Source organism: Dreissena polymorpha, chromosome 2 (genome assembly GCF_020536995.1).
Source record: "Dreissena polymorpha isolate Duluth1 chromosome 2, UMN_Dpol_1.0, whole genome shotgun sequence".
In the NCBI taxonomy this organism is placed as follows: domain Eukaryota; kingdom Metazoa; phylum Mollusca; class Bivalvia; order Myida; family Dreissenidae; genus Dreissena; species Dreissena polymorpha.
In genome coordinates this window covers 69,288,037-69,300,188 of record NC_068356.1, presented here as the reverse complement: position 1 = coordinate 69,300,188, position 12,152 = coordinate 69,288,037, and the positions used below count along the sequence as shown (strand labels likewise).

At 34.0% G+C, this 12,152-nt stretch overlaps 1 protein-coding gene across 1 annotated transcript in view; it reads right to left on the bottom strand.

Annotated features, from left to right (window-relative positions):
- The window catches only part of LOC127867483 (inactive tyrosine-protein kinase transmembrane receptor ROR1-like), a 255,390-nt gene that overhangs the window by 109,838 nt on the left and 133,400 nt on the right, over window positions 1-12,152 (bottom strand). The window contains exon 4 of the mRNA XM_052408650.1: window positions 10,435-10,585. Coding sequence (XP_052264610.1) covers window positions 10,435-10,585 — 151 coding nt within the window. The remainder of the gene's footprint in view (window positions 1-10,434; window positions 10,586-12,152) is intronic.

Here is a 12,152-nt window from a genome sequence, read left to right as displayed (position 1 = left end):
TGGTGAGACCTATCTGACTTTGTAACAATGTGCACGCAATCATACATAACCATACATAACCACAAAGTCACTGTCAATGATGGCACAGTCTATTATTGCGACTAAATACTGGAACCAGTCAATTTCTGAGTTATCAATAAGAGAAACCTGTCTGACATTGTAATATTCCTGGAAAAGGAAATTTCTTAAGTCTTCTTGCACTAATTATTTCGTTTTTATGATATCCTCACAAATGAAAACCAACTGATTTTTTCCGTACATAAAGCCAGATAAATTGCTGATTACGACCCTTGTGAATACCTGGAAAGAAAAGTTCAATAATGATAATGAATATTGAATAGAGAGCATGTCATTTTTTCCCATATGATTTAAAAGCATATTGTCAGGCGTCTACGAACAATCATCAGATTTTTTTTTTTTTTCAATAACAAATTATTTTTGTTCATTTGGCAGATTTTTAAGTAAATAACAAGTTATGATTCGAATATAAATTATTAGCTTTTTTTTAACGGAGAGTATGAATGGATAAACTGAATATTTGCTTAGAGGAGACATATTTTAAACAAAAAATACCATGAAAGGGAAAAGTACTGTCCCGGATAAGCCTGTACAGACTTCATAACAGGAAAATCAGTGGGACAACACTTTACCCACATGCATTAAGCCCTGTTTTCCAATAGCAGGACTCAGATCGATGAATAGCATAACAGTGACAGGAGCACAACAATTTATCAAACAATAACTTTCTTCTGAGCTTTCAAGAACTGATTCCAGCCTCAGATTTCGCCGCAATAAAGCTTGGTAGCAGATTATTTAGGTCATTTCGATTGTTTTCCTGATTATGTGTCAATAATTTATGTCTCCCGAGTATATCTGAACAAATTGGAGAACATCATAGGCGTGAGATTCTATATTGAAGGTAGCCTTGGTCATTAAAAAGTCAGCAGCCTTGACCCTCTTTCTGCGCCATGAAAACTGCCCTATTTCTTGATTTTTATATTATTAAGACTCGCAAAGGAACCAAAAGATACTTTGGAAAACATTTTAATAACATTTCACTAAATGTTAGTTTTTTTATAATATAATTAGGGTGATGAAACCTGGAATAAATTCTGAATCCCTAACAAATAAAATTTACCATTCACATTACTTTTTAAACTGAGAAATGTAAATATAGTTGCAATAATATCACCAAGATTTACATCTGTTAAGTTTACAACCACCAAACAAATTTAAGAATTTAAACATGGGGGCTTGTTTTTAAGTCTTTCTTTGCTCACTAAAATTTTACTGCGTTACAACCCATTCTATAAGTAAACACTTCACCAGTGAGAACTGTAAGTTCTTTTTCTTAAATGTCACAATTTGCCCACACAACTTGACAATTCAATTATTTTATTGTACAAGCAATTCAAAAAGCCCAACTGAGTATCAATTATACCTAATGGCCAATTTGTCTACAACATTTAACATCCCATGGCCTGAGGTTTGAGGTCATTTAAGGCCGCAGTCCAGCTGAGGTCAGCGACTGGTCATCAGTGGTCAAGTGGCCACTTCTGAAATACCAATACACTAAGACAGCCAGGCCACAGCATATTAATGCCACTCAACACTCTCCCTACCCTGGCCTGACTTACTTGTGAATGAAAATTGTAGGTATTAGTGCCAATTGAGAACTAGTAAATAGCAGCGGTTCCACCAGCGAAATTGGCAGGCAATTGAATCTGCCACCTATTTTTGAATGCTGGTTTTAATAGTAAAGACCTTATAAGCACAGAATTGTTGACATTTGCATTATATTCATAATTATTTCCTATTGGTTCCGCGGGGAAAGCAGGTTTTTTTATTGCATTAGAACTTGCAGTACATTTAGTAATCATTAACTTTTTAGATTGCCATAACAGTTCTATATTCTCCAAACTTGATACGGAAATGATGTTTAACCTAGCCTTAATATGACTATCCATGGTCAATTAAAGTCAATCACATTTTCAAAAAAATTATTAGATACTCAGAGCGCAGTAAAATAATCATGAAATCATGCCATGGTCACCACAAATATGATGGCCAATCACTAACACAAAATTGAGAGGAACTCTATTTTGTGATGGAGGCAAAAATCATCACTTTGCAGATAAATGATATTACATTGCCTGCAGCCTTTAGTCCTACCATATTTCTTCGATTGTAAGACGTGTAAGAAAAACTTAGATTTTTTTCGGCGTAAGCTGTATTAAGCCAGCTTTTTACCCTGACTTGACCTTTGTTAGTGTCCAATAATACTCAAATAAAATTTCCCGCGGCTAGGTACGAATGAATACACTTCATTTATTCCATTGGCTGATTTGAGTTTAACACCAGAACATTGGAAACATATCCGCGTCTTTGTAACACTGTTTTACTGCATGAAACAATTTTATCTCTAATGAAAAGGCTCAATAGATAGAACATTTTACAATCAATTTTCGACATAAATACAGTTTGTGCGTTCACCTTTTATTTTCAGAGAATTACCAGCGCAAAAGCGTTTATACTAAAGGCTATGTTGTCATATTTAGTACTTACTTGCATTGCATTTCAACCCGCGATGTTTCGGGTCAATTCGCGGCCATTTGTGAAAGTCAGAGTTTATATACAGTTCATCACCGGAGTTCGCAGAAGGGGTTGCGATCATTGTGTTACACCGGTCTTACTGACAATAACGTAGTGACTGTAATGCATTGCATTCCAATCCGCAAGGTATCAAGGTCAGTTTGCGGTCAGTTGCAGAAATCTTTATATAAACGCCGTCTAGTAAACTTTGTGCACTTGAAGTCTGTTTTGATCAGAAAGATACTAAATAAAGATATTCGGCGATATTATTGTGGTATGTCAATCATCGATTTTTAATATGGTTTCAACATTTGCATGATAAGGACCAATTTTGATAAAATTAATTAGAAATATTTATCCATTTAGACCAGTTTATTAAGCATGAGCACAATAATTCGCTATAATATAATTATGCAATTAAATAAGATTCGAGTATTGCCGGCTGACCTATATGCACTCGTTTATTTTCATGTTTCTTGTGTTTTTCTATTCTGTAAATATAGATATCTGAGTAATAATATCACATAAAGCAAAATAAGCCACGAAATCTGGCGCAACACCCTGTAATTGATTTGCTTGTGATGGAGCTAAGAACTGCGCAGAAAAAAGGCATCCGCTACTTTTTATCTCATAGAGATAACTTTTGATCGTTCATAAACATCGACCACAATCAACGCCGTATATCTATTTTAAAGATATTTCTTGTTACTAATATTTGTGATGTGAATTAACCGTATTTCTGATGACGAAAAGAAACTATTTTCGTTTAGATACATGATTTGCCGCTTATATCCTTATGTTATTATATATTATAAATGATATGTCTGTTTGGAATACTCGCGAGTTTATTATCAAATACAAATTAAAAGTTCATTTATTATTTTTTCCATTATATTCATAAGAATGCATTGATTAAACTAATAACATTCAAACAATGTATTACCGGTAATTATGGACCAAATCGGCAGAGTTGCAACCACACATGTTAATCACTTTTGTCCGCAGACAGCAGTTTACACAATAGGTCAGTAGACGTGCTATGCGTGTTTTTATAATGCCCAACAGACCGTTACAATAAGAATCCAGTTATAGGATTTTATATTGATATGCACAATGGTTCTGCTGCAAACTACTTCTGACCAATCAAAAATTATTACTCAATCGCTTGATACGCCCTTAACCAATCGTTATTTTTTAACTTCACACGGTATATTTTTTAATTGGATGAAGGTGTGGTTTCGTCCACTTAATAACAATTATCCCACAATTAACAGTAGAATTACTGTTTCAATAATTGCTAAAAGACCGTAACGATAAAGATACAGCGTGTTTGATTTGAATTAATTTAGAAGAAATATCAAATTGTTCGCGATATAATTGTGTTAAAAATACCAAAGAAACATTTAACCGAAATCATCAGAATTCAATGTTCTCTGTGCTACACAGTTTGTATAAAAAATCAATACACGCATGCTTTCCACGCGTATATATACCTTGACCTTGTACATTGCCGCATAATTTTCGCGCTCTTTTGTCGGGAAATATACATGATGACTATATTGGAAGCATTTGTAAACGTTGTGTAAACATTAAAAAATCTGAAGTGTGTTTCGGATTACAAATTATTATTCTCATTTGGGAATTTAACGGAACATTTATACTTGTGGTATATTTGTTATGAATTAAATATTAATTTTTTACAACGCTTAAGTGTCAAAAAAAATGTTTTGATAATATTATGCATTAAAAGCGCAATTTCCATTAGGATAACACCCGCTGACTGTCATCAGTCTCTTACGTAACTTGACATGATTTTATCGCGGTGAAGTACACTGTGCGGTCCGATAAATGTGGTAGGAAAAAACAAAGCCATAAACTGCAAAAACCTCTGAAATTATCAATTGATAGTGACATATTGCCACCTAGGGGTGGGCCGTAAAACACGCATTGTGTAAACCATTAGGGTATTTTGACTATTGAAATTTTACCGAATTTCTTCCTTAAAAATTGCCTTGTCTTATTAGTGAGGCCACGCAAAATACAGCCGATCTGGGACCTAAAGTTGGGGTCTCGTCTTAAAGTCAATCCGTCTTACAATCAAAGAAATACGGTTGTTCATTAGGCAAACTCTTGTTTGCAGATTGGATTCCTTTGCACTTGCTAATGTCATGTGAAGATTTATCCCGAGTATTCAAAAATGTTACTTTAAACGAGTTACTGTTCTGTTTCATTTGTTGTCAAAATATATGGTTGCACTCGATTGATTATTTAATTTATTAATGATTGATATTGTAAAGTTTTGAAACTGAAAGTACACGTTACAGATATGTGTGGTACATTTTGTGTGAAGAAATATATGTATTTTATGAAATGAAATTTTGAATAGATGACAAAGTCATGTAAGTCTTAAAACAAAATATATTTTATCGCACTGTTAAATTATAAGCATTTTCTGTGGTGAATGAGTAAATGATTTAATAACTACTGCCACAACTAAAATGAATATCTAACAGACGTACTGTATCTATTACTGTAATATTTCACCATAGAAAACCACCAATTTCCACTGCCTCCCTTCCCCCATACTGTCACGATAGTCCAAAATGTAATTACAACAATGACAATTCCAAATGCTTCATTTGGGAATAGTCTTATTATCTAGTCAACATTTCGGCCATTACGCTGACAGAAACCATTTGATAGTGAGTCATTACTGCGCCTCCATTTTCATCAACTTAATACGTAGGGGGAGACCACTGCAAGAGTTGTGAACAAATGTAATTAAGCGTCCCTGGATGATAGTTCATCACTGGAAGTAAACGTCTGTCATAAAAATGAAATTATTTTACTTCAGTGTGAACAAGATTATCCTTGTAAATATGCACCATAGAGACATTTTGTTGTAAGTAAATTTTAATAATGAAGTAATTATTTCTTTCTTGTAGTTTATTATCCTTTTGTTTATTTTTTTTAATTGCTACTTTTACACACTCATAAAAATATGAGACATAGTATTCTTATTATTTTCTTAGTTTTAAAATTTACAAAAACTGGTTAAGAAGAAGCAACTAAGCTGCAACTCAGGAATAAAGTCTCAAAACAAATACGCGTATGTTCTTTTTGAATGGCATTTTATTAATATTCTGGTCTATTGTTTATTTACCAAATTAGCTGTTTCTGTAATGGTAATATTATTCCCTGATTATCTAACAGATAGACTGTAGACTCATCATGGATCCAATGCCTTACACTTCAGTAACCATTTTCCCAGCAATTACGTTATGTAAATCGGGGAAATTTGCAACCAACATGTGACATGAGTACCTCGCACAGAGCAAGTATCACACTGAGACACAGCGACAACTATGAGTCACATAACGCTGTAGTTGTAAGATCTGGAAAATTGAATTTACATGGCATTAATTCTTTTCTATTCTTTTCTGAAGAAGACAATTTTTGGACGCAATTACAGTCTGGAATTGAAAGAAAATAAATGCAAAAATTGTTTGCGTTTTCAGGAACTTTGCTCTGAGATTGGAGACCACCAGTGGTTTTGTTTACAAAACTGGAATTAAAAGAAAACACCGATGCCCATCTGCATATGAATTTGTCTTTGATACTTTCATTTAAAGACATTTTTGAGAGCTTGTATCAAATTATTATTTACTTTATAAACGCCATGTGCAGTATTTCATCCTTAAGGACAGTCAACAAATACTCATTTTTTCTTAATTTCCATTTTCACAAAAGCTGGAATTTTTTTCTGAGAAATAAAATGGTGACCATTGCTAGAAGCCACCATTGCAGTGCGAACAACGTGTCACTGGTTACGGTTACTCCATGAATCACGCACAATGGCAGCCGAATTGCTCCAAATATCTAATCGATGACATTATCGGTACATCATCCAATGGCCTCACCAGAGTATTTCATTGTGCTGTAATGGAAGATTTAAGCAGGGAAATTGCCCAAACAGAATTTCCATTATTGTAAAAGCACATGTCATTTGCAAATGATTGTAATACTTGTCAATGAGGGGTTAAGAGGGCTATGGAAAAATGCCTGAAAATAATGGACCAACACTCTGTATTGGCCTTTTAATGAATTAATAGATTAGGAGCACTTAAGAAAAGCTTTTAAATGCAGTCAAGATGGGATTAACATCCTGAATACATTCTGACACAGTTGATGACACAAACTTTTCCAGTTCATCTAGTTTGTGACAGTATGGCTGTCTGACTTTGAATCATGAGCGTTATTAATTAAGCATACACAACTTAAAAGATTGTTATTGTATTAACAAAAACCTCAGTACACCATAACTATGTTGTAACAGGTAACATTAGCAGTAATGATCATCTTATGCTGGGTTAAGTATGAGGCAATGCAGCGGCGCTCAGGAAAAAATGCCTTAACCCTTTCAGTGCGGGAACCGAATTTTGAATGCCTTTGCAAACAGTTTGGATCCAGATGAGACGCCACAGAACGTAACGTCTCATCAGGATCCAAACTGTTTGCTATTCTGATAGTATTCTTTGAAAAAAATCTAAGAAAATGCTGATTTTAGAAATTCAGCAGACGACATTTTAGCAGAAGACAAATTTCCCAGCATGCAAAGGGTTAATGCATGTCCGTAAAGTATTGTTTGGAATTACCTTGTGCAGCTCAGCAGACAAATCGGTGACAACACTTTCCACCTACACTAGATTTTCATAAAAGTGAATGGTGACATACAGGATTAGCCTGTGCTGACTGCACAGGGTAATCTGGGATGATACTTTGGTACTTTAGACACATTAAGCGCAGATTTCGAGAATCATGCTCATATGACTTGAAACAATACAAAACAAGTTGGGAAGCGTAGAAAAACTTTATTAGGAAAGTTTGTGTGTAGAAATAAATGAACAGATGACAGATGGATGGATAGGTACAGGGTGAATACAGTATATATGACCTTGAACTTCATTGTTGGGGGGGGGGGGGGGGGGGAGTTAATAATTTTTATCTGATTTATTATTGACTTTGTTGCTATCCTGATTTGTTTCCAAAAACTTACCAGTATTAGCCAGTTTTGGGCGTGGTCATGTCATTATAATTAATTTAAACGTAATTGGTAATATCTCAAACCAACTCACTGTGCACCATATAGATGACATTTATTCCATTGAAATTATCATATATATTTGATTCATAGCAAAGAGAAATTACAAAATAATTACAATTTTTAACTATTGGTTATCTATTGCCTGCTTACCCAATGATGGCATCCCCGGATACACATTTATACTATTCACATTATCCCTCTATTATCATCAAGGGGGATGCCACACTGTCAGGAATAAGAAAACCCTTATACAACTATGAATCTTATTAAGGTTATAATTGTATAATAATAATTATATGTAAATTTCAGAACCCTATTTTCATGTAAAATGTCTTATTATTACAGGCCGCCTTAATTGATTTACATAAGTTTAATTCACATACTGTCTTTATCCTAATAAACGCTCCCACCCTAATAAACGCGCCCCTATCGTATAATAAAATTAAGGAGTGATCAAAATAATAGCGCCCCCATTTCTCGGCTGCTAAGGGATAAAGTAAGTGCATTTTATTGACAGATTTTTTTTTTATCAACAAGGTTATTGGCAAGAACCTTTTAGAAATAAAACTTTAATAATAATAATAATAACATATATATTTGGAACATATCGATGTTAGGATAAAACTCCAACATGCAGGCGATTTTATTATTGTATCGGTGTTTTCAGTTTTAAATGTCAAATTCATGTTACGATTTTGTTTTGACACCGTGCGTTTAAAGTACGGATCTACTCAGGTTGTTCAATATGCGGCTGCTGGGCCGAAGCACAGGGGTTACATTTTATATGGCTCATATTATACCTAAAGGGGGGTGAAATAAACCTTTGTGATTTGCATCGCGCCCGGTCGCGTTTATTAGGATAAAGACGGTAATTATAACTGCATATTCGTTCCTATGAATCAAGTGGTGACTTGTGATATAATCACTCTTTAGATCCGTTTTTATCTATCTTGTTAAGTCTTGAAATACTGCAAGATGTGTTCTTTGTTGGTGTTACTGAATTATTCGAAAAATGATACATAGTTCACAATAAACAGTAGTTGTTGTTGTACCTTTGTAATAGCCCACAACAAAAAGTATTTCCATTAAATGTAGGTATCCATTTGCCTGGTTTTCGATGTGCTATCCATATAAGCTAGTTCATGCATAGGAATGTACATGGTTAATAAAAAAAATGAGGAGTACAATTTTGTTAACAGGATAGTAATTGCAGACCATTATGGTTGGAGCTTAAATGTAAGCTAACAAATGTTGCATTTAATCAAATCACTTATGCTTGACACTCAAGAATTAACCTTTTTGCATCTAAACTTCTGACTGTTGGATATTCTACAACAAACCATGACTTATACAAAGATTATTTCTTAAATACAATCTAAAGCAGAATGACAAGTAATTGCACACTTATTGATATTTTTACAAGTACATTTATATAGAAATTATATCACCTTACTGGGTACAACTTTCATCAGACATCTAATGTTTGTTCTATCATATGGAATATTGTGTGTAATTTCATGAGTTATTACCTTCTCATGTGAAACAAAATCTTAGGAATTTCCAACCATTTCAGACAAACAAGAATATTTCAAAGTGACAAATAAATACCTCAGTGCACATAAATAACCCAGCAGCTTAAATTAGTTATATAATCACACCTACAATGGCAAGATGTGTAGCCGCCAGCTATTATAACTGCCATCTTAAATGTCCGTTTCCAAATTACAAAAAATTTTTTGCACCAACTAAGTAATTGCAGTGAAATGTAAGTAAATATAAGTTAACTGCAAGTGTGAAAATGAAACTGAAAAACGATCATTCTTTAGTAATTGCCCTGTCAAGCCTAGGGGGTGGGAGCCTATATCAAGCCTAGGGGGTGGGAGCCTATATTAAGCCTAGGGGGTGGGAGCCTATATTACGCAATTTTTCCAGCGTCCTTTGAACTTGAAGCTGATGATTATGACAGAAAAAAAATAAATAATTATGGTTAAAAAAAACACATTAATCGAGAAAAAAATATAGAGTTTCCTTAATGATAAATGTTACTAAATACTTTCTTGGAAATAAAACTTGAGTAGGAGCGGTTATTTAATACCACACATAAGTAAATGTCAAAATATATCACATTCTTGTCTGTTTTTCATCTGCAGCTGCAACATCTGCTTTGTATGAAAACCAATGAATGTCCGCCATGTCAGTTTACAGTTTACTTCATTTATTATCATGACCATTTGACTAAATCTCAATGCTTGCAATGAACTAGTTCATGGCATAGTTATAACTTTCTACAGTACTCATTAAGTTATTTCACTAGCAAGAAATGCCAAATATGAAGGTTACATCTGGAGCGACATAAAAGTTATGAGCATTTTTCAAAACCTTAATACAAAAAAGTGTGACAGAAAGACAGACGGACAGACAGAAGGACAGTGCGATCACTATATACCCACCTTTATGGGCATAAAAACAACACTGATTATGTTTATCTTCATATAACAAAATTCTCAAACATGTAAACAAAATATTATCAAGAAATGCAGCGTTCTCATTATTGTGATCTTGCAAGTTTATCTCATCATTTTCTTCTGGATGGTAAAAACAATTCATATAAACCAATAGAAATTCAGCTCAGCCATTTTTACGATCTTGCCTGTCCAGCTTTGCTGTTTTATGGCCTGTCAATTGCTGTCTTTTGGATTGTATACAAATTTGTATCAACCAATAAAAATTCAGCTTACCCATTTTTGCGATCCTGTCTGTCCAGCCAATCGCTGTCTTTCAGGTCATCCTCACCGTATGAGGCCCCATAGGAGTTGCCCTGTGAGTAGTCGTACTGGAACTGGCCACTGTTGGGGTTCACAGTCACTGGGGCGTGCAGCTGGGCGGACACTGTAAGAGAATGGAACATTTGTCAGCATCTGCTACATGTGGGTACAAATATTAATATCATCAGTATTAAAGGGGCCTTTTCACGTTTGGGTAAATTGACAGAATTGAAAAAAGTTGTTTCAGATTCACACATTTTCGTTTTAGTTATGATAATTGTTAGGAAACAGTTATACTGAACATTTACCATGCTCTAAAATAGCTTTAATATGCATCTTTTGACAATTTAAAAACCCGACAATTATAAAGCGTTTCAACGCGAAACAAATTAATAATGTGGACAGTTCTGTTGTTGTCATTATATTTTGTGAAACTACGAGGATTGCCTCTGACATCTGACATTGTATGTGGAAGGATGGTCGATTGGTCTAAGTGGTAGACTTTTTACTCCAGGCCTCCAGGGTTCAGTGGTTCGAGCCCTGCTGAGGGTTACCATTTTTTTCTATTTTTAATTTTATTCTTGATTTTGTACTGGAGCTTTTTATATCCAATGTTTACATTTATCAATATAAAGCATTTAATGACAAACTTCAAAACATGCCAAAATCTGTGAAAAGGCCCCTTTAAGTACATCATGTTAAATTAAGATTTCAATTATTATATTAGTATCTGGTACAGTATAAGTTTGTGACAGCAGTATCTGGTATATACATGACATTGCTTTGGATCCCATATACTATATTTTGAGTTTGGACAAGCAGTTTGTGATAAAGTCTGCAGTAAAGTGCATGATATCAGTGTGTGGTTTAGATATGCCATCTTCTTCTGAACTGGAGAGTTTGTTTTTAGTTAGACAAGCTTTTGTAATATTAAACTATCCATACATAGTTAATGATGTCTGTATATGATATATACATGAAGCATGATAAATCCATGAAACATTAGTCCATCAATAAGCAGGTAAATCAATGATACATTTGCCAAAAGGACATCTAAAAATGATCACATTTATTCCAAGAAATATGCCATATTGACAGTTTATACAAGCAGCAACACCATTCTAATATCAGTGTGCAAAAAAGTCAAATTTCATCCACACCCAGTAAGATCCCATAGACTTTCTCAACTTGGAGGTCTTGTTTTTGTGTTTCTTATCTCAGCAACTTCAAACCATCAGACCCGGGCCCTATATCAACTTGGGCAGATTTATCTTTTGCCTATTTTTATGGATCATTATTCTCATCAATTAGGGTTACTATGAAAGTCATGTGAGATAACCAGGTAATAACAACCAAATTTTTTAATAGCATCCTTCATTAACAAATTCTTGGAAATCTAATTGCATTCATAAAACTTCACTCAAGCATCTTATCAATGAAAACTGTGCTTTCTTTTGTAGGTACTTACTTTTGTCATCATGTTATTGTAGCTATGAATCAGCTGATCTGACATTGCAAACAAGAGGGCCAAAGGCCATATGCAGCTCACCTGAGCTCCAAAGAAATTGAACTGTTATGACAATTTTTACATAATTTTTCTGTATAATTTTGTTAACAGACTGCTTTGATATTATATGAAAACATGTTCTGATCTAGTTTAATTATGACTTGGCACAAAATGCAATGTATGG